Genomic DNA, 24081 nt, shown 5'->3' on the forward strand with positions numbered 1-24081 from the left:
GTACTCGGCAACTCGGTATTGCACCGCCGCGCCGGTTGCTGCCTCAACACCGAACCGCCACCAGAGAAGAAGACAACCTCCTCGTATTCCTTCTTTCGTCTTTTCTTCTTCTTCTTCTTCTTCTTCTTGCATTGTTACGCGTCTATGATGTACGTATATCGATGATCGTAACGGTACATCGTCGATAGAATAGAAACGCAAGAAATCAGAGGAGTCGTTGAAAACGTAAGTGTCTTGTAACCGAAATAAACGGGGCGAAAGATAAAAAAGCGTGCGAAGGCGGTAACACGATGATACGTTATACGAGCAGGAAAAACAAACATCGATAATTTATACGGAAAACAGACTATTATGACCTCGTTCGAAATAGTACGATTTTTCGAAGAGGTTCTTTTCAAGTTTACATAGGTAAGAGGAAAGATATCGTTCGATAAAGATAAACGTTTCCGTTAATCAAAGGATAACGAGAAGATATTGTTTCCATTGAACAGCGAGTTTTAAGTTACAAAAAGATGAGGAAGAAACTTAATAAAAATTGAAGAGATAGCAAAGTTTCGAGCATCCTTGTTGTCTATTTTCACGCCATAGAGGCCGCGCCGGCTGTCTGTACATCTCAGAGCCGTTTCTTCTACGTCCGCGAAGCGACAGTAACATATTTCTTCGCGCGCCCCCTGCAAAATCGCATCATTTGTCATAACTCTTGATGCGGCATTAACATTCCCGTTCTTGCGTCGCGTCGAGGGGAGAAAGAGAGAGAAAGAGAGAGAGAGAGAAACTTTGACTGGACTGTTGCGATCGACTAGCAATATTTCTGTACGCTGGCGTCCATTTCTTGTTCCTTCGATGATTAAGGGTACATCAAGGACCCGGTGACTCGGTACGCAGACGTTTCCATCCGCTTCTTCTTCTTCTTCTCCTCCTTCTTCTTTAGCTCGATGCGCGCCCTTCGAGTTGACGCTTCTTTTATAACCTCGTCGCACCAGAGAAAGACAATTTCTAGGGTATTTTCGGATTGTTCTGAAAAAGGAAACCGCGGAGAGAGGTCTTGACCTTCCACGTTGCGCTTGTCAGCGTGCCTCCCTTCACGCTCGCGGAAAGAAATTAATTGTACTTGCAAAGCCGACGTCAGATACGATCGCGTACGGCTTTGATCTCTCCTCGTCCGTGTAGCCATCGTCTGGCTAGAAGAAATCGGCGGATTTTTATCGTAGACGTAATTTTTGTAAAATAATTTTTACGTTCAACCATTTTTCTTTCGATCCGTGCTCTTATTGGGTAGTTGCCGTGTCACGTGACCGGTTTAGAGGGCATTGTCATAGCCGCGGTCGTTTCATTGCATCTCGCCGGGCAAACAGATAAATTTATTCGGAGCCGGTAGAAAACATGGACTCTAAATCGGCAGTGGCGCGCCGCGAACAAAGCGGCATTGTTACTTGCACGGCAGTAAAACATCGCCGCGTCTGTCAACGTGCAACACGTTCGTTGTTTCGCCAGATACGTTTTAGGAGATACGGAAACGCCGATGGAATCGTTCATGGCCCTATTCGCTCATCCCGGAGTAACCAAAAATACGTATAAAAAACTTCGATACCGATTAGTTATAGCCAAATCCAATCACAATTCTCCACGCCATAGTTGGTTATCCTTTTTTATCGCTTACGAATCTGGACGATGAACTTTCCTATCGTTTCTATTCCTTCTATAATATATCCTAATGACGTATAATTTCACCCGTGCCACTTCACTCTGGATTACATGATTGCTTGTAATTGGACTTACAGTTGCGCCATTAATATTTCGTCATATTATTCCTGTTCGATGATGAAAATTGCTAGAATTGCGCTAGAGCGTAAGGAGGAAGATGTTTTCGAACATAAATCTGTACGTGGGCAGCATTCAGCGATTATTTGTACGTAGTTGGGGCGCGCGCCCCAAACGAGAGGAGCCGAGTTTGCGAAGGCGTGTCGCCTACATGTGGGCTCAACCAAACGAAGCCTTCGCTTCTCTTTCATACGGACCAAAAATGGTACCACGTTCTTTAGTTATAAAAACATGATACTTCGGTTCGTACATCAACATCTGATTTATGAATGATCAAACTCTATGTGCACGCTTATCTTCATTCCAAATATGTTATAATAGTCGTTGCATAATTTCGTTGAGTTCAACGATGAATTCTCTAAATTTTTAGCGTTATCTGTTCCAAGATGTCCCTCGGTCTCTCTCCCTATTTGTACGTATACGTGTACGTTCGCGTGCAACCCGAACCAGGCCGAGTACTCGACTTTAAATCCTCTGCATATTAATGCCGATCGGTGGGGGGGGGAGGACTGGAAGAAATACATATTCGGTCCAGGTACACGTAGGTGTACACCTACGTGAAACCTGTAGCCGTGAGAGCAGGTACGGTCGCGCAACATCGCGGGTTATACAAAGTGAAGAGACACGGCAAGAGGTGACTTCAATGTCGAAGAAGTCGCGAGAAGCATCGCCTACGTTCTCTGCCCACTTGCAGACGCGATCTGCCCCCGAGCAGAGCCTACGAGAAAGTGGCCCGACCATCGTACCGGAAGATGAGGATAGCATCCTCATCTTCTTCGTCGAGACGCTGCTTCACGGCCAAACAAGAATTGCGTAAGAACCATGTCGACGCACTTGGCTTCGCCACTCTCTTCTTCTTCTTTCTCCTCTTCCTTTTCTATCGTATTTTTTCCACCCCCCTGTCAACGTTGCATCCGTTATTTTCGTTCAGTGTTACGGGTTTCTGTAGAAGAAACTTCTGGCCCGTTAATTACCAACTTTCCTCCTTTTTCCTCGTTCGCTGTTCAACTTCCATAAATTTATTATAATCCGTTAGACGAAGCTGAAGAAACCGCTCGGTGAACGGAATTGGGTCGCACAATGCGGGGCTACCTACTCGCCGATCGCTTTCCGATGTTCCAGTTAGAAGTACGCGTACCTCTAGATGCAATTGCAACAGTGTCGTTTGTAATATCGTAACGCACCGTTAGGTTAAGGTTTTAGGACAACGATGCATTTCATTTGCCCCGGTGATATCTGCTCGTTATCTCGGATGACAGGGGAGCGTTGGAAATTGGTCTTGAAGTCGATTCCGATTGCACTTATCGTTAACCGGTTTGCTTGGACTTCTCTGTTGGTCGGCTGGCTAACACGGCCGATACGTATATTTTCATCTCGCTACAATGTCATTATCTGCAGTGGCAGTGAAACATTAGAAATCGAACGACCGAGACGTACACTTGATGCATTGCAATGTCACGTGACACGAGATCGTATACGATGCTAAAGGTGATGTGAAACTCGAGACGGAGACGAGGAAGAGCAAACAAGAAAGACAGAGAAAGAGACTGCGAAGAGATACGTAGACAGGAGAGAAAGAGAAAGAGAGAGAAAGTAGAACGTACAAGCATTGGTGCAGCAAACATAAGGGGCAGGAAGGAAGCATAACGCGCGAGATTCATGGAAAAGAAGCAAGATGGAAAAAAATGGGAAAAGCAAGAAAAGAAAGTGGCATGTGTTTGTCGTTCACTCACCCGGCTATCGCACCATTTCTTTTCTTTTCGTCTTTTTTTTTTCTTCACATCGAACCGAGAGAACGTTATTTATTTTAGCGACCGAAGACGTACTCATGGCGTTGCTGGATAACTGCTGAACGTACGGTTCGTTGCAACGCCGCGTACTTACAGCTAGTGTTCCCTAGGGGAAATTGGGCTCGAGGCGACCGGCGCGCCCTCTGTCCTGCATGCCACGTTTCCCCTAGATTACACTAGCGTTGCTCGCCGCTGTACTAGGGACGTGTAAACAGACAGGATTCCGCGATATTTAAACGAAACGATCACTTTATCTAATTTAATGACACTCGAGGTGCTGAAATAGTAAAGACTGTCACGACGCGTTCAGTCCTCCGCGTCGGACAGACGAGTGAACGGTCGACGTGTTGGATATTTTAGGATTAACAGTGGTGTCTATCCTGTTGTATTTATTCCTAAACGAACTCCGTTAGGAGGATTCATCGTGGTTCATCGAACTCCCGACTTAGAAGCGCGCGTTGAACGTTATCCTAGACCGTCTACGTGGCTGAGAATAGTGGCTGAAAGCGTGTTCCTCGAATTCTCGGTTAGATTCGCGGTAAGCTAAACGTAGTAGGAATGAGTAGTCGGTGTTGATATTCAGATTTCGAATACCAAATTGCTTCGTAATCAGGATTATTAATAGAGTTGGTACCGAGTCTGTTTTCCATCCTAGACTCTTCTGTTACGCAATTCTTTTTGCACCTACAGTCTAGGTGGTAGACTAACGTTTAGATAATTAAACGATACCACTCTTCAGCTAATGAAATTGAATGGTAGAAGTATGATTCAACCGTGACATAATTGGTGTCGCCAGCGATCTTCCGTTTTTGCGGCTCTCGAATCGAACGCGACTCGAGTGGCCACTATCGTGATACTTTTTCTGTTTTCGCTACTCGGTCACATCCTCCGGTGTCTGGAGGATCTCTGTCGCAGCAGACCGACTCGAGTACTCCTTTTTACGTTTACATTCTTCCGAAACCACGTCATCTTCCGCGCTCATTCTGTTTATGCAAAACATAGCCAATTTACGTACCCTCGATGCTTCAATGGTCGCGCTTAATTTATGCTAATCCATTTACGCGAATCTCTCAGCAACGCCTTTTGCGCTCTCTTCTCTTAGCATTATCAATCTCTTCAGGAGGGAAACAATGAATTTTTTCTGATTGGAAGGGAACGCGCTTGCGGCGAGCTCGAACGTGGGTCGCTTTGAGATAAAGAGCGCAAGATTTCACATTTGATAAGTTATGGCAGCCGAGTCAACGGTCTATGAAAGGTTGGTATATGGGCCAAATTAGCACCGACCACTCTATGCTTCCACGCAACGGCTCGACCACGGCGTCCTATTCTCATCATTCCAATAATAGATTAAACGTTTAGCGAGATTCGACGCTTATGCTCTTCCTTCTTTTCCCGACGAATGGTTTTTCGGTTTATTAAATCGAAAGGAGAATAAGAGATAAAGTTGCGTCGAGGAAGGGAGGAGAATGCAGGAGGATGAATGTCTGAGATATTTGCAATGCGGTGGCGTATCGAGGCTTCCCTGTCGCCGGGCCTGCTGGTTGCTTAGGACCGACTCTGCGCTTAGAACGACTTAGCACTGACGCTGACGGTGCAACGACCTCGCGCAACGAGCCATACTCCCTGTGTATCTTTGCTCCTCTCTTTCTCTGTTGCGTGCACATCTAAAGCAAACGGACCAGTGGACGCGTACAAGCCCAAAGAGACCGGGTACACCGATCTTTCCTTCTCTATGTTTTCTTCGTGCACGAAACGTCGCGACGCTCGCCTTCTATTACGTTCCAGACGCGGGTACAAAGGCGATTCTAGACAGCCGTCGTCTGATGGGCTGGCTAGAAATATTGTCAGAAGCTTTAGCTTTGATCGGCCTCTACCATCTCGGCGGCTTAATTACCTTGCGACGTTTTCTTTAGCCGTTGCTGGAACGGTGGCATCGTTGAGATTCTTAGCTATGGTAACTTGGCAGAATTTGAAATAGTGGCTGCTGTTATTGCTAGGACTTCAATTTCGACGAGCCCTAATTTTAATTAACGAGTTCTCAAATTTCCTTGGTCTTGGGACAAAAGACCACCCCCGCAGTTAATCAAGGTCTCCCTTGAAAAGCTAAGTGAAAAAGGAAGGATGGAGCGGCTTCTCAGAAGTCCGAAGATAAAGTGGAAATCGTATAATCCTATGAAAAAGAGCGGGCTCGTTATTTTCGGTGCCACGGCTCTCGGTCGAGTATTTATTTTTACACGGAAAAGGAAAGGACGTCGTAACGCGCAGTCATACACGGGCCTTAGCTTCTTTATCTTCTTTTTTTTTTTTTTAGCGGAAGAAGGTGAGACAGCGTCAGTGTTAAACGAGGCAACGGCCTTGCGAGAATGGCGAACATTTTTATTTCTTCTTGCCAAGATCGCCGCTCTCTTCTTCGAGACGTCGCTGTCGCTCTTAGCCTTCCTCTTTTACACACTCGCCGTCTCATCGTCGTCTCGGCGATTTTTAAACGGCTACCAAAAATCCTTGCTCCTTTCGCGCGTGACGATGATTCAGAAGCGGGCGATTAGCCCGGGCACCACCATTCGTTACCCGCAATTTCACTTTTATCGAAACGAAATGGAAAAGTATTTTTTCCACGATTTAAATCATATTCACCGCGATAAGAAAGTATAAGAGCCTTTCCCTCCTGTTAACCGCTCCCTTTCCAAACCTAACGTCCCGTACGTTCGGTTTCGCTTTCAAATATTTCGAGTTAGCCAGTTTTCAAAGAGTCTAGAAGTCGTATTTTATACCGGTCATGCTTCTTACCCGTGGCTAGTAAAATTCGCCAAGCCAATTGAAATACCTCTTTGTTGCAGAATGTACGTTCGGGAAGCAGATACGGGAATTGGGCTCCACCTGGTTCGCGGATTTGGGCCCGCCCTTTGGAGTCATGTACTGCATCAAATGCGAATGCATTCCGGTACGTATGAAAGTGGATGGGTGGGTGTGTCGTCACGCGTTCGTGCGTGTCCGTATGCACGTACCTACAATCTCGAGCCTTTTGTATTCGTCCGTATCCCCCGGACCTTTGACCTCCTCCGTGTAACCACGTCTCGCGCTCGGATTGGCTCCGCGCAGCCAAGCCGCAGGTACAACGGTTTTACCTAACCTACAATCCTAACCTACCCCGACTTTTACGGAATTCGCGCCGACTATTCGTGTAGGTACAAGAGTACCGGGACACCCTTACCATACCTTGTCCCGCTAGTTCCGGTGGCGTTTTCTAAAGTTTCTCGGACTCTTACGTCAGCTCGGTTGCTAATCAATCTTACATTGAACGGTAAGTTGGTAATGGCTGGTGGAGCGAGCTGCCGGCATTCCGATCTTATCTACCCGGCACATAATTTGCACCGTGTAACCTGTATTCTCATTCGGTTTCTACTTAATTGTTATTCCACGCATTGTCGAATGAATTGAAAAATTGGTAAAAGGGAACTCGAGGCTGGGGTATGGGGAGCCTAAATTGTAGTTAACAATAGCCAGACTCGGAAGAGAAACGTAGACGGAGTGAACGCGTGATCTAATCGTCGCGTTCCTGGATCGCTTTTTCCAAGAAGGTCGTATAAATGGCATTGCTCTTTCGACAGTGTATAGATCGACGTGACGCGGACTAAATCTCGATCTGGATGACGTGACCCATGGAGACTCGACGTGCTTCCTAATCCCATTCCTGGTCGAGACAGACTGGCGTCCGCCTTCTCGGCCCGTTTAATGCTGCATACACCAGTCTGCCCGTGTGCCATTCCACAATAGTGTTACTGTTATACCGTGACACGTCATACCGCGTCTTTTAAACCCTATCCAGAAGTTTCCGACACGTACATCAGTCCTTGGAATTGCTTAACTGGATAGGTTACCTCAGTATAGACTAAATGGTTATTCTCAAATAATTTTGTAAACAATTTGAAAGAGAAGAAATGAACGGTGCGTTCAGTCGAATTCTTAGCCGATCGCGCAATAATCGTCATTTGCATTCCGAGCATACGTGGCCGAGGGGGACACCGTTGTGTTTTGCGATAAATGTCAGCGTGTGTATACGAGGCGTCCCTTGCGCGCACGTCATCGATATTCCTGCCCTTTCACGTTTTCCGCTTCTCAAAAGATCAACGTTTCTCAACGCCGCGATAACCAACTTCCTGAATAATATTTACATGAAAATTTGCGAAACTTTTTAACCTTGATTCCTTCTCTCTCGTCTTTCTTTAATCGCCAGTTGACTACTTTCAACCAAGCGTAGCGTATCGAGCTTATCGAGATATTGCGTAGAATTATTTTTTCGTTAATAGTACAAAGTGTATACTGCAGTTTCTGTTTAAGATCTATGAGCTATTTTTTACGGTCCAGTAATATTACTGAGTTCGCTAACGAGCATGATTTTCAGAGGATAAATCTACACCCTCGGCTAATTAGCTTCGTTCAAGAGCTTCTCTTCCAGACTTTTTCGATAAAAGGTGAAGGCTTCACCTTTCTATTTCGTGTGATTAGTTTTCGTCGGATTTATACACTTTTTATTATATAGAATGCTATTCGAGTTTTGTAAAAATGGAGATTTCGATCGGTGGGAGAAGAAAAGTTCCGTTAAATAAAGATCCAGCCGTGATTTCGTTCACACCCACTTGCTTGGTATTCCGATGCGGAAGAGAGATGGTGAGGTACGGTGGATACGTGAGGAGGCCGATCGCCTCGTATCGTCAGACTATTAAGATACTCATCTCATTATACAAGACCCACCTCCCACGCGATATCTGTGTGCTTCTTTTTTTATTCTAAACGATATTATTCACCCTTACCCTTTTCTTTACTTTAACCCTTCTTTGGATAGGCTGTATGGTTTCACCATTCATATTATTGTAATATTAATACTAATTACGTTCGAACGAAACGTAGTTTCGTATGTTCGCAAGGAGAAGAAATAAGAATCAGTTGAGATGGGATCGAAAAGTTTAGTCTGGCTGAGTCATAGAGGGGTTAATAGCCATTGGGCTAATAACGTGACCGGTGAACGTTTGATTGTGGGTTAAGAATGTGGAAATAAATTTGAGGTCAATCGTAAAGCGATTCGGAGCCTGTCGCTCTGTGCGGTTCAATTAATGCTCCTCTATCATAGTTACACGGCTTCTGTCGCGCATGCATTTATCGTCGGGACGGAACGGTCACGACTGTCCTAATGGAGTTTAATTTAGCCAATCTTCATAAGCTCCGTCCTTGACTGGCTACCGTTCTTACGTGTTTGTCTTTGATGGCTGCCATTAGCCTCTCCCTCAGTTCCACGTCTATTTCTTCCTCTTCTTCTTCTGTTTTTTCGTTGATTTATCAGGGTAACCTTAACCTAGGAGGTTGGTAGTACAGGGATCCAAGGATTCAGGGATCCAAGAGTTCAAGAATCCAAGAGTCCAGGGATCCAATGGTCCAGGAATGTAAGATGGAAGAATAGCAGAGTGGAGAAGAAAGAAAAGGAGAAAGAAGAGAGCTGAGAGGCAGTGATAGAGGAGTTCTCAAACCAGCAGCTTTATAGACGGACGCGCGAACTCTATTTTTAGACTTCGGTGGAATGACAGTCCCTCTTGAGTGTATATGAGGAGCTATTGATAGGTCGCGGTGTTGGTTGCGAGAGGAGCAGAGGCAGACAGGTCGCGTGAATCACACGAGACATCGTTTCTTTACCCAAAGCCTCTGCCGAGTGTCCACCATTCGGTGATTTACTTTTCACTGCCTAAGTCTTACGCTATTTTATGCTACCTTCTTGTGTTTATTCTCCTGTACAATAGGAACTGTTCGCATCGAAATAACAGATGCTCAACATCTGAGAATTAATATAGCGAAGCAATATTTCTCCTGGTCGTATAAATCAAAAAGCGAATAATTTCTCGATTGGCTAAACTTTATCAGCCAGCGGCACCGATCAAAAGTTTCCTTCTTTCGAAGCTAGAATGCCTAAAGACGACCCACGCGATAGAGGAGACCCCACGCGCGAATTGACACCGACTTCCGGCCCGATCGTTCCTCCTATCATTATTCCTACAATAGCGTCAAAATAATGAATGGCTAACCAGCGCGAGGAAGAAACCCGTGGGTGGATGAATCACGCCAACCGACCACCGTTCCTGAATAGTGGGACACGCTTTTTAATCGAGACGATTGTTGCTCTCGACCCTAATTCCAAAAGAAAAAAAAAGATATCTTCTCGTAACATTAGTAGGTAAATCTTCGTTAGCGAAGTTAATATTTCTGTCTATGAATTTTTCCTTCTCTTTCCTCTGCGAGATTACCCTTCCGTAATCTGCTACCTTATCTATGAAGCAATTAAATACATTAAGATGTTTCCAGTTAGAAAAAAACTTTCCCCTTTATTCTTAGGATCGGTGTTATCGTTATCGTGTTCTCGTGTTTCTAGAAACGTGCTTAAGAATCCGTGGGTACACGGTATCTGGAGGTCTCGCAGAAACTTCTCCTAATGATAAAAATTACACCCACTGAGTTTTGCTAGGTGCATTCTGAAACTCCATATTTACCCTTGCCATCCCGATTCTTCTGTAAATTCCAAGTTTTTTAACGTCTCCGACTGGTCTCTGTGTCTTTCTCCCTTTTTTTCGTTTTACCACTTGAATCAACATATCGTTTCGTGTTTCAGGAATGCCGTTGCAGCTCTATAAAACCCCAAACTTAATTTCTCTTCACTGGGCTGTGCAGGCTCTGTAACCGGAACCTCCTCTGATCCGTGTCCGCGATCTCGTATCCTTTTTCCCAGCCGACGAGCCGTTGAAAAAGAATCTCTTCAGATTGGTTTTTCACGCCCGAAGATAACTAAGCAAATCTGCTTTAAAGTCGATTATTTATTAACCGGTCAACCGGTGTCCATCGGATCCATCCAACGTTTTGTTGTGCTTCTGATTTCTGGATTCTCTGGTCCGAGTAAAAGTAACGAATTCTTTTTGCAATATTGTTGGATCGTAAAATATAAATAGCGTCGTAAAGAACGAGATGTAGTCAACTGGTAGTAAGATGTTGGGAATAGAGAGTCGGATTAGAAGCGGAAGATCTATGGTAGAAAGTAGTCGACGACAAAATCCTGGGATATGAATTGATATGTGTCGCAGAACACGATTATATACCTTCAGCATTGACAGATTTAACGACGAATTTTTTTCACACGTTGTCCCAGGAAACGGTAAATCGACAGAGATGTTAAATAATAATTTCTATCGCGAGGAGTATTGTAAATCGCGTCGCGAATAATGGCACCATTGACCGTGATAAACGAGTCCTTTGTGATCACTAACACCTACCAATTATGTGCGGATAGATTTATGCATGCTGTGCGTGTTAACGTTACAAATATCATCCAGCCATGCGTAAAGCAGCAATAAACATGCGTGTAAGCTGGTGATCCTAGAAAAAAGAAAATTTTAAAAAATGATTACGTTCACGGTAATAGAGAAACGTAACGGGAATTGGCACGATTTAGATGGAGAAGCAGTCGTCTATTGACATTTAGACGATAATTGGCACTAAACGTGTCTTGATACTTTGTAAACGTACGACTTTATCTTGAAATCAGTTGTTTTTCACTTTGTAACACGTGCGCTTCGGGGCAGGAGAAACAGGTCGGTGGTTGTGTGCCGGAGAGATTTAGCGTTCGTGATTGTCAGGAATTGACGAGCGAGTTTAGGGATCGAAAAATAGTCGAGGGGTCCAAGGATTCGAGGATCCAAGAGTCCAGAGATTCTAGGATCTACGAGTCCAAAGTCCAGGGATCGAAGAATTCGAAAATCTAATAACCCATGTCTCCAGTAATCCATGAATCCAAAATCCAAGATTCATACGACACCGCGAAATTTGATAAAACTCACAAATTTATTTCTGACAATTTATTCTGTTTTATAGGTGCAAAAGAAGCGACGCATCGTGGCGAGGGTCCACTGTCGTAACATTAAGAACGAATGCCCGAAACTTACGTGCGACGAACCTGTTCTTCTTCCTGGTCGGTGCTGCAAGTCTTGTCCAGGAGATTTCAGTGAGTAACACGATCTCTTTTCATTCGAATAAATATTATCATGCTTTCAGAAATGATACGCTCGTTAGTAATAATATATGCACCACCTACGTGGAATATACAGTGTGTTTTAATTTCATTCGATTAGTAAATGTAAAAATATTCAGTTATTGAAAACGATCTCGTAAACATCGCGAAAAGAATATAGTTACAATGTGTATCGAAGGACTGGATACATTAATGAGAGTCAAGTGGTTTGCATAAATCATTTATCAACGATCACCGCCTCTTTGGTGCCGGTATTTTTGTTTTTATCAGTTGGCCAGGGGGTTTTCTTTCTCTTTCGATCATTCCATCGATGCTTTTCCCATCCGTTTCTGTATCAACCGATCGATCCGATAATCGTATTTGCAATGCCATGTAATCATGGTCGAGCGTTATCGACGGTACCTTTACTCTTATTATCGCCTTTAAGGCTCTCGAGTGATCTTATTAACGGATTAACGTATCGACGCGTGTTCAAGTCTTCTTTCTTCCCCATGTTTTTTCCTATACTATATCATCCTCTTGTCCTTGTTGTTTTCGTTCCTCTTGCAAAATCTAACATCACACGTATCCGCAGTGAATAATTTTGATCTCAGACAAATTTTCACTTTGTCTCGTGAAATTATGAGAATTTCAGCATTGCACAGAGTTTACACCCTGTCTTTGATAGAGTATTATCCGCTAGATGTACAACTTTCACTGAGAATAGCTTGGACGAAATTCTTGGTACGTTCACCGAGCCTCTTATCCTCCTTTTTCCTTTTTCCTCCGCCGATTTCCATATCCCCGTAGAATGCGGATGAAACGAAGGAAACGTTCGGAATAGTTGTATGTACCTATTTCGGTTGCGCTTTCGACTAGAAACACGAGGCTGACGAAAAGTGAAGGCCAGGAATTTAGCAAATGGAATTCTGGCTGAGTAACGAGTAGTACGGTAGACAAGACTGTTAACGATCGGCGATAAATCTATCGCGAAGGAAATTCTTGTACTTTCTAACATACGTGTTCTGTGAGATAACTGATTAGTACACGAAACTCTGTTGAAATCAATTTATTTATTTAACGGTCCCAGCTAGATTGAGTTAATTAGAATCGAGAAAATATAGGAGGATTTTGAAAGATAATTTTCAACCAGTCTTACAATACAGTTGTTTATTAATAAACTTGACGAGTATACTGAGAGTGCTAATAGATTCGAAAAAAAGTGAAGGAAAAAAAAAACAGATCCTCGGTTGAATTGCCTGTTGATTAGATGTCTATTACTATAATAGCGGTATATTATCATAAACGTCGTGTCTGCTCGTTTATAAGATAATCTACGTTGTAAGCTTGCAATAAAAAATTGAAAGTGTCTCCGAAGATTCCCCAAAAAAATGTATCATCCAACGCGATGCACTTATTTCACTATATTTTGCATACGACTGTGAGTTTTTTTTCTTTTTATAAACGACACAGCAGATAGTTCTGTGTATATCTTCCATCAGAATTAACAACAATTAGCTCTGTACGTGTGTTGCAGTGTTTTAATGATTTGCTATTAAAATGACCTACGTAAAAGGTGTACTGATGACATCATTTTGCTAAATGCGTTCTTTAGATGTTTTGCCGATAAACTTTTTATGTAATCAGTAATCACAGATATTCTTACGATTATTCTGTACTTTTAGCGTGATCCTCGTAGTACTATGTCAATAGTACTACATGATAAGAGTGTTCTATACAACGTAGAGCTACGTGATAAGGGGGAATTCAATGGAACATAGTACTACGTGATAACAGAGTTCAGTAGATCATAGTACTGTGTGATAAGGAAGTGCAGTAGCAACGTAGTACTACGCGACCCCAGGATTTGATAAAAGTAGCAAGTACGGTGCGATAATTGGCGAGCTTTGCGTTTCCACGATTCAAGGGTCCAGGGAACCATGGATCCAAAAGACCAACGGTCTAGGAATCCAAAGGTCCAAGAATCTAAGGATCTAAGACCTAAAGTCCAAAAGTCCCAACGTCTCCCTAATAGAAAAGCTTCGCCACGTGCGTTCTCTGTTAAGATTAGAAAAAAAAAAAAAATCGATCAATCATTGTTTATTGCACCGATACAACGATAATATCAGCGCGATATTAATTGATACGTTTCCACGATTACCAAGGTATCGCGATTAATATCGTTGTCTGTGAAGGAAGAACACCGAAGAGTTTCGTTCGAATTGGCGATAGAAAGGTTTCCAGGAAAAATGAATAAATAGCGCGCGTCGTTGACCATAACGCTGCTAGCATGGTGGGCAGCGGACAATTTATCGGTTACTTAGAATCAATTAGCGAGCCCGCATTTATTATCCGTGGACAAGTGTACGCTGTCATTGTCCGCGCTTTCTATTCCCATTCGAGGAGCGCGAGTAGATTTCTTTATCGCGACAACGTTGAATATAAAGAGGTTGTTGCGTGGCATTCAACCTAGTGTCCAGAGTCTTGCGTTGAACTGGTGGTCTCCTCTTGAACGAGGAGAATATCATTTTGCTATTCTATCGATTGTTACGTAAATCCTTGGTGAAAAAGAAAAGGGGCACCCTTGAAGGGCAGAACGAAACTTATCTACCGATGCGATCCAAAGCCACAGCCGCAATCTTTCCCGTGAGAGAATCATCGAAAGGGGAAAAAAAGCGCGACTTTTTCCTCGAGCCACCCTCTGGTTGGTCGTCGTGGGACAGCAGCGGGACAGATAAACGGAATAACGAGCCGTGAGAGAGGCCGAATTAACCGATGTCGGTGGTGGTGGTAGTTGGCAGAGGGGATTGGTAAAAAAGCGCGGAAAAAAGGTCAGGTCGATGATAAAGACACGGTATAGAGAGGAAGTGGGGGGAGGGTGGAGGGAGAATGGAACGAAGAGGAGTGGAAGGTCGGTGGTGGAGGAAGAAAGATGTCGAGGGAGAGAGAGGGAGATCGGGCGCCACGGTTTAGCGCCATGGCGCCGGCTATATTACCGCATGGCGTCACTTCGATTAAGCCGTGCAATCTAAATGTAAATATTAGCATACGTAATGATCGGGCATAACGCGCGCGGGAATGAGAATAGACGAGAAGCTGGTCGGTGGTTCGGAGAGAGGGTTGGAAGGTCGCGGGGGAGAAGCGTAGGAGGAGGGAGACGAGACCATTCCTTCTTCTCTTCCAATGAGCCTGTTGATCATCCTCGCTATTCCCGTCTCTTGGTTCACCTCTTATCGTGTCCACTGCTTGCTCCTCTTTATATACTCTCTTCTTCTTCTTCATTATCTTTGCTAATTTCGTGTATGTTCCTTGTGTCCACGTTTCAACCTATCCCTTGTCCTCTTCTTATCTCACTGCAATTCTTTGAGCTTTATTCGTCTGTGACAAACGCAATTCTTCTGAAGAGAATTTCATCAATTCAGAAACCTTTGACAACTGTAGTAATAATTCGAAGGAAGTTGTCCACCTTCGTCCTATATTAAAAATTTTTTTTCTCTTCGATTTGCTCACCGGTTAATCCGTAAGCAACTTAGTAGCGACCCCAGTGGGACGCCAGGATGGAGCCAGAATGTGATTGATTTACGATCGTCCGATCGTTAACTTAAAATTCTCTGCATATACGGGGTCGTAAACTAACCTCCAGACTGTTGGTTCAATCGTCTGCTCGTTTATTTAAAAATCCATCCCATTAATGCAGCATAGTTGTAACGCATAAAAGTATCTGTTTTACCGTATACTTTCGCTGTTGTCGTCGTCGTCGTTGGTCGTTGGTCGTCGGTTGGTTGGTGATCGTCTGGGATGCTCGTTGCCCTTTGCTGATGGAAGGTGAAGCCGCTTACGATTACCGATCCTCGTCCCTCCCTTTTACGTCCCGCGAAAAGAAACTGCGACCCATGAGCCCGTCGATTGGACTGTCACATCGATTCTCATCGAGTCGAACGACGAACGACCAACGACCACGTCCCGGATGTTGGCAGCAGACACCAATGCAGCCGGATAATGACGAAACTCGTTTGAATCTCTCGCCCCGTCGACGAGGCAGAGACAGGGAGGTTCGCCGCGGTTAGCTCGTCTGTCATCTTGTATATTAATACACGACCGTGTCCGGGGAATTATGCTGTATGGGCTTTTTGAAAAGAAAAAAAGATTTCGCCACGGTCTATGCGTCGGCGGGGTACGGTTGTACTTGATTGCGATCATTCACGGGCCCTCTCGGTGCCGACAGGCGTCGGGATGCCCCTTGAATCGTCGCTAATTTCGCGGCCCGTGGGAAAGAGGGAACTTCCCGTCGAGATGGAACGAAAAATTCGCTGCACCTCGCGCGCAAAAACGGCACGTCCGACGTCAGGTTACGACCGTGACCAATTGTACGCGATTTACTCGAAGGGATGGTACGTATATCATGGTGCAACAATGTCCGGGGTGGAAAGTTATTTTCAATTCCGACGGTTATCTGATTTTCGCAAGAGTTTCGGCAAGCATTTCGAATTCGATCGGCCGTGAAGGAGGATATTAGAATGGTAATTACATCGGGAGGTTGTAAAGTAACGCGAAGAAACGCGGCTCCGTATCGGATTACCGTTTGGGGGAACACGCGAAAGCCAGCCAATTAGGAGGACCTGCTGATTTTGGCGCCGTTTTCACGAGCACGCTTAATCTTGAATAACGAGCGTCCTTCGGTTAAACGTACCGCGTGAATACCATTAAACGACCGTAAGGTGCTTGCTAATCACGTCCAGCGGTCGTAAAAACACGAATATACGCCCGCCGATATTCGAGCGAAGAAACTACTCTCCCCCGTTTGGTTAATGAAATTTCTATCGATTGTTTGTACATTTACTTAAGCCCGAAATAAGAATAAACATGGATAAATTGATCTTAAACTATTATCATGTTTGCAGAAAGAATTTCTGGTCAAGCTTCGAACATAGCTGGGGCTAATTGGTTCAGGAAATACCGTCGGTTGATCAAATTTATTACGCTGTTTACGATGATTGCGCGTTTGACGTAATTCGTCGGAAAGCCGAGCATTTTGGGTGCTAATGTAGTTAGGCGCCATGGAACACATGGCTTCGAATGATGGAATGATGGAAAATTCCTCCTTCAATCTCTCTCTCTCTCTTTATGAAAAAGTTTGCATTGCCTCTAACGCGTGTCACGATTTTTCCATAGAAAGTTCCCCTTACGACACAAAACTATGCAAAGTGGAAAGTATCTAACAAAACGAACGGCAGTGAAACAACGCGCAGTTGACAAAAGAATGTTGAACCGTAAATCGTAGGGGTTAAGAGGTAGAAAGGTAAAACGACGCGACGCGTTGTCACTGGCTCGTACAGTACGTATGCCAATTAACGTATCCGCGCGGCTGGACCGGTGCGGTATGCGCCATAAAAGCAACATTCAAAGTAGCGGTGGTTGGCGCCAGCCGCCTCTTTTCCTACCCTGCGGCCATTTTTTATGCTTCGTACACGCATCGCGCGGGCTCAATGAGCCTCCTCCGTCTGTCTCTGCCTTTCTCTTCTCTCCTCTCTTCACTTCTCTTCTCTTAACCCGTTCCCTCTTCGGAGCCTATCTCGTCAGATGCGGTGGTTATTTTTGTTTTATGCCCGACTCGCGAGCCATTCGGTGCCGCCTTATAATCGATACGCCACCACGCCAACATCCTTCGACTCCTCTCACACCTGCCATTATCCTCCTACAGTCCTAGAGTGAGGATATCCTTCCACGGCGTTAGGCCGGGTCGCATAAAACATCCGCGTACATCACCGCTGCTTAAGAAGCAAACTTTAACGAGAAGTTTCTCGCCGGACGAAGCGTCGTCGACGGTGGCGCACGGCGCTTTTTACGAGGCGATAAAACGATTTTTTGCGAGCCCAGCACGTATTTCGAAAACGGAGATCGTTCAGGATATCTTGAACTCTCTTTGCAAGACGAGAGGGAGAAAAGTATCGTCGTTTACCGGTTGGAGCATAAATTAACGCGAGTGTAATTCGAATGTTCCTTGCGTGTTTCAGGTACGGACATAGTGCAGGATCTGCCAGCGCAGTTGACCTCCGAGGAAGAGGAACGAAGCTTGAAACGTAATTGATCGAATCGCTTAGCTCTATCGGATTCGTTGATTCCATATTCATCGTATAGTTCTGACTTTTTCAGATTTTGGAACTCTGTTAACGGGTAGGACGTCCCAGGTGCTGCGTCGCGACGAACCCAGCCCGACATCGATTTACAACAGCGCCTACAACTACGTGGCCACCGGTCGTTTCACTTTCCATCGCAAGAACCTCTATTACTCGTTCTATCTGTCTACCGCGACGCCTCGGCCTCGGAGCATCCAGTTCGTGGACGGATCGGGCAGCATCCTGGAGGAGCAGATCGTCGACCCGATCGGTGGGGTGTATCAGAATGCGACGGGTAAACTGTGCGGCGTTTGGAGGAGAGTTCCACGGGATTACAGGAAGCTGCTCCGCGAGGAACGTCTGCACGTTTCTTTTATATGGGAACCGTCGGCCACCCTGACCGGACAGTTGTCTCGTTATCGCGCCTTATCCACGGAACAATACTCTTCGCTGTTGGAACCAACAATGGGTGTTGATCGTTCGCTGATGTCCGGCGCCGGGGCTACAGCCATAGTTTCTGCATCCTCCGCTTCCGCCCCGTCGATTCACGTGTCGCTGGTGTTCAACGGCGTTTTCTTACCGAACGACGTGCTCGAGGTGCCATTGATCGTGCAGTTGGAGCACGTGGAGAAGGATTACGTGGTGCTGCGGGAGGAGATCATAGTGAAGAAGCCGTCGAACGAGTTGAACTTCGGGGAGGTCCGTAGCGCGCTGTCGGGAGCGGATCTACGTCTTCTGACGCGCGGCAAGTTATCCATCAGTATAATGTCCAAGAAGGACCCGCAGGCGATACGATTGGCCGGCATGGTGGGACCCCGCGCTACCTGCGACATGTATCAGACGTTGCTGCTGTCGGAAACGCCTTCGGCGGCCTCTGGACTGGCCTGGGCGTTTTTGGACCGCGCTGGATCGTTGCGTTACGGGGTCCAGTTGATCGGTCTCGAAGAAGAGAGTCCTCTGGTGACCCTCGTGGACGAAGGAGGCAAACGTCGCACCGAACTGGAGGATCTAACGCCGTCCTTGGTCGATGGTCTGGCTAATGGATCCTTGGACCGTCCAGGACCTCGTCTTCTAGAGCCTTTGTTCAATGGTGAATTATCGGTTGTTGCAGCTTCTCATGTAGGGTCCATGTTGCGTGGCCGTCTCTATCAGAGACCCGTAGCCGATGCCAGGGACACCACTGCGCCTGTACTGCTTCGAAGATTGTCCCAGGAACCCGTGCATCCTGGTCCAGTTGGTCTGGTCTGGGTAGCAGTGGACTTGGACTGTTCTCTCCATTACGAACTCGAGATTGCTGGCTTCCCACAGCCATCTCCCACCTCTGATACCGAACCTGGAACCTTCCGTTTGTATCTAGAGACCATGCCGCTGTTGGCACAGGGCGCACCTGTCGCCAGGAGGCTCCTGGAGGAGTTCACTGGATATGTCTTGGAAGGTTCCGTCACTGGACTCTCGCCCGTGGAATTATACAGAATAGAATCTGGTATCGGTTTCCTAGAAGTGACCGATAAACAAGCTGAAAGGATCCTGAAGGCTCCTTTCAAAGCCAGGGCACCCCTCAACTGTCTCCCTCATTACGCCGACAACGATGTTGCCTCTGTGGTCGCGTACAATCTGCAACCGCCCCGGTCTGACATCGAAACCGGTGCTTGTTTCCACGAAACTAGGTTCTACGAGGAAGGTACCCAATGGACCTCGAGCACGGATCCATGCTCCATGTGCCATTGCTTCCGCGGATTGGCGCAGTGCGACCCGGTGCCATGTCCGACCCTCACCTGTCCACAGGGCAAACAACTGAAACCTGCTACCGGCCACTGTTGCCCTATTTGCGCGGGTACGTTTGTTTCGTCATCCGGTCATTTTCAATTTTTCTAATATTTCCGTTTCTAATGAGTTTGTTTTACTGGTTCGTTAGTTCATTAGAGATTCAAACGTGCTGTCCTGAGCTGAATAGATTGACGGTTTAATTATCGTTCTCCTTTCTTAAAAAATCAATAAATCCGAGTTAACCCAGACGCGTCGATCTACGGTTGATTAAATCCGCTTAACCGTGACACGCTTCATGAAAGTAATCGCGTAGAATTAGTTACGCCTATCTACAGACCGTCTACGTTACACGAGTGTTTATCAGTCTCCATGTACAAAGTGTTATTTTACAGTACGTCGGGTAGCATAAATATCCAATCAAATGATATTTTACCGGCTTGTTCGAGGACTGACATCCTGCTAGCTGTTTCGAGGAATAGTAAATCCAGTCGCTAGTAGCATTCCTTTTGGATATCTCGTCCGGCTAATCGATCAGACAAATTATAAATTGCTTTTATTCGACGGGTCGGCAATAGAGACGTATCGGACATGTCGAGAAAAAGTGAAGCCATCGCGCCGATCCGTCATCTTCTTCAGCTACGTCGATGCTCTACCGTATCTAATTAAATCGGCCGTGTTTCCATCGTCCGGTTCTACTACTTTGTTGCGTTATTTAGTCGCGTTACCAGCCTCCTCGTTCCTCGTCCTTGCGTCGCCGTCCTACCGGAGCCAGTTAGTGGAATTAATTTCAGATAAACGCACCGTCTGCTGTGTCTTTGCCACTTTCCTGTAACATATTCGAAATCTTCCAGCTAATTTTAATCGATGCACCGTCTCGAAATCGTGTTTTTTTTTTTTTCGTTTTTTTTCTGATTTAATGATTTCTGTACAGGTCCCGGTATCAACGTGAACGGTACAGGAAAAAACGTTAGCTCGGTGACGAGAGGCTGCACCCTGGCCGGTCAGTTCCACTTACCAGGAGCATCCTGGCACCCATATCTGCCACCTGCTGGATTCGATACCTGCGCGGTGTGCACATGCGACGTAAGTTGATAAAAAGCCATCTTTTCATCCGCATTTGCATGCATATTACAGGGGCTATTCTTTTCTTTTTATTTTCCACCAAGATAGCATCGCAAGTTAGTCGAGCGCGCTGGATAACCGACGACTGACGCAAATCTCTCGCATTTTAACCTGAGGTCGACTTTCGAAAGATCGGCATTCGAATCGTTCCGACGGCCGTAGATAATGTTCTGAAACGCTAGGGATCGCGTTGGCAACTCGAATTCCAAGCGTGCATGACTTTTTCCAGATTCTTTGTTTACCTCTTTACCATACGTTCACTTTACCGCGGCGTTTCGTAACGATACCCAGGCCACCATCAACGCGATCCTGCGACATATAAAGTATCTGTATATTATAACCCGTTGTACGTACCGAGACGTATAGGTAAGTTGAAAGCTCTCTAGGACGATGAAGAAAAAAAGAAAAATTCAAGCAGACAGACACACAACGAGGGTTCGTTGCGCCAGAAGAATGCGGTTGCTCTCTGCCGAGTCATGAAAAGAGCACGGAACACGGGTGATCGGTAATCGGTGACAGGCCTTTCTAAATATATATTATAAGGAAATTGTTTGGAGTCATGCATTGAAACGTCCCTCCAAATCTTTCCTTCCATTAACGAAGATAATAGGATCGTTTCGATTCGTTCCTTTGTCACCAGCGCCGAATTAACCCTTTGACTGTCGTTCTGGGTGTGCGAAATAAGAATTAAGTCGGTAACACTTATCATTTTTTTTTTTTTTCTAACTTCATTTCATTTCGTAATTAATGTTTTTATCACATTAGTAATACGGGTTGATTACTTTTATTTGATTTAATTGTGATTAAATCACAATTGCGATAGCAGTTAATACTTTCTGAGGATTCGAAGGCGGCGTTAAATATCGACTAAAGACCGCATTTATCTTGCAGCCGGTCACGCTAGAGGTGAAATGTCCGCGGGTGCAGTGTCCGCCATTGGACTGCGACGAGAAGATCGCCTTCAGACCGAGCAAGAAGGCCTGCTGCAGACAGTGCCCGACGACGACGCCCAGTACCGCGAACGCCGGCGTCGCAGCCGGCGATACGACCCGTCTACCCCGCGACCAAGCTGTACCCTCCACCAGACGCACCCCCGAGGAGATACTCGCTTCCGGTGGCTGCAAGTACCCTCTCGGCGGACCGTACGAGAACGGGATGGAATGGCACCCGCGTGTCCACTCCCACGGGGAGATGAAATGCGTCAAGTGCAGGTGTAAGGTGAGAAGCATTCGAACGATATTTAGTAATATCTTTGTTACGATTAATTGCAATTGGCTTCCGTGGATTTAAAACGAACAGGCTGTTGCAATTGATTAAAGTCACGGACGGTAATGTCGGCGTGGAAAAATGTTAGGGCGTGATATGTTCAGTCGGGTCGCGGTCAGTTTTGTGTTTCAATCATTCTTAAGTGTCAAGCTAGCGTGACTGATTATGCATAAATATTCGCAATCAACGCCTCGTATCTCGCGAACGTCAGCCTTCGACTAATCACTTTTGAATCGGCTGATCAGCGATTCTTAGAATAAATCTGAAACAAATATGAATTTTTCCCGATCTGCATTTAGAATTATTAATATTGATATTGTTTTTTGCTTATACCAACGGGTAAACGTACACTCGAAATTACTTTAATCTGAGTGCAAGGCGTCAGCCGTGTTGCTAGGACGATCAGGTAAATATGTCCATGGCAAATTCTCGGTGGTCGTTGTACCTACAGTTTTTTCATCCCTACCACGCAATAAGGACGGCGCGGCGAAGGTGAAATGAAAGCATCAGAAGCGTTCCAGGATCGAGACGGTTTTGCAGCCAAGATTGGCCACTATTTCGCGAACGGAATGCGAACGGTTTCGATCGGAGGGAGCAATCGGCGGCGCGGAAATTTCGGAAGATTACTGCCGGAAGGGGGAGAGGGAATATGATCGTTCTAGTCAGTGATGCGGGAACGTTGCGGCAATTTGTGGTCGTAGGAAGATTAGTGCGACTCGCGGTCGCGTAAATTGCCTTTATGAGACAATCGCCGCGATTTCGCGCCGATATAAATTCAGCGATCAAATTAGAGCGAGCGGTTTACGTACGTATGAATATAAATTGCACGTGGTGCAATCGAATTAACATAATTCTCGCGTACACAAATTACACCTGCGAATTAAATTACAGTCTCCGCGATGCTTGTTAGCGCAATTTGTGGATAACACTTAGACGGTGATGTAGAAGAATCGATAATGTTTACAAGGTAGTTTACCTAGAGACGTGTTAATTAATTCGTGCCAGGACAGAATTAGTCGCGAGGAACGGTAATGCACTTGTTGGCCCGAGGGAAATTTATGATTTGTAGAGGCGTAAGAAGATAAAACGCGATTCGCGGTAGCGCACTTCTGTTACGCTGACAGAAATAGTGGTGCAACTTGCAGTCGTGCCAATTGCGAGCAAAGAAGAGTGTCAGGACGAGCCGTCCATATTGCGGGAGTACGAGTTCGCCACGATAAGGACATCGATGCTACCTTACGATCGACTAGCCAACAAATTTGCACAGCGGCTTGATAAAGAAAAGCCTTAAAGGCTATTCGTTACTGTCGCAAGAGAACCGACTGGAAAGCCTCGATCGAACGTAATAATACGTTTCTTCTGGTATTCTGTGTAGGTATTAAACGAGCGCTATTGAACGCGTACCGTTCAGAACTAGTAGCACGAGATCGTCACGGTACTTTACTCGGCGAACGCGACAATTTCCGGTTTACACGATCGCTCTTAACCCCTCATCAGCTGCATTCCACTCGTGCTTCGAGTTACTGTCCGACACGATCCGCAACGCACACCGTCTTTCCAATCTTTTCCAGCTATTCGCAGCTCTTTTTTCATCAATTCCTCGTGACATCAGCATTTCTACAGATTACCCGATGATCCGATGTAAAATAAACGCGTCTTTGATTGATATTTAATCATCCGATTTTTTAAGCTTTTTATTTGGTAAAAATATTTGTAGGTTTATAGAATATTGTAACGCATCAAGTTTCATTATTACACGAAGAAGGTCTATTGGTAAAAGAAACGCTGGATCGATGGTTGATTTATTTTTGCTTGTTGGTCGCGTACGCTCGTTAGAATCGTGGCATAGCCTCGTTGCGATATCCAGACACGGCCACGACGAGAGACCTTTAAGGAGAAAACCTTTAACCGGACTCGTTCGCCCGGACCGACCATTAAAAGGGTCCATCCATTACGATGAAAATGGAACGCGGCCACGGATCGCGCCAGTATTACGTTAAGAAAAAAGTATCCTCGACTTGTTGCATCGCCTCGAACATTCTCTGTGTTCCGCTAAACAGTATCGATAACAGTTTGATAGGGAGGGACATTTTCTTAAAAAAAAAAAAAAAATACTGTGAATTAAAAGTAAACTTGTTTGCGTTTCCGATCGTTGCAG

The 24081-nt window shown here is 45.5% G+C and overlaps 1 protein-coding gene across 7 annotated transcripts in view; it reads left to right on the forward strand.

Moving 5' to 3' along the window:
- The window catches only part of sog (chordin short gastrulation), a 71549-nt gene that overhangs the window by 36602 nt on the left and 10866 nt on the right, over window positions 1–24081 (forward strand). For 6 of the 7 annotated variants that reach the window (XM_076690227.1, XM_076690229.1, XM_076690230.1 and 3 more), the window contains 6 exons: window positions 6449–6552; window positions 11517–11646; window positions 17667–17732; window positions 17791–19602; window positions 20467–20618; window positions 21549–21875. In XM_076690227.1, coding sequence (XP_076546342.1) covers window positions 6523–6552; window positions 11517–11646; window positions 17667–17732; window positions 17791–19602; window positions 20467–20618; window positions 21549–21875 — 2517 coding nt within the window. In that variant the 5' untranslated portion in view covers window positions 6449–6522. The remainder of the gene's footprint in view (window positions 1–6448; window positions 6553–11516; window positions 11647–17666; window positions 17733–17790; window positions 19603–20466; window positions 20619–21548; window positions 21876–24081) is intronic. The other variant, XM_034326273.2, reaches the window with a different exon arrangement.

Source organism: Osmia lignaria, chromosome 9 (assembly GCF_051020975.1).
Source record: "Osmia lignaria lignaria isolate PbOS001 chromosome 9, iyOsmLign1, whole genome shotgun sequence".
In the NCBI taxonomy this organism is placed as follows: Eukaryota; Metazoa; Arthropoda; class Insecta; order Hymenoptera; family Megachilidae; genus Osmia; species Osmia lignaria.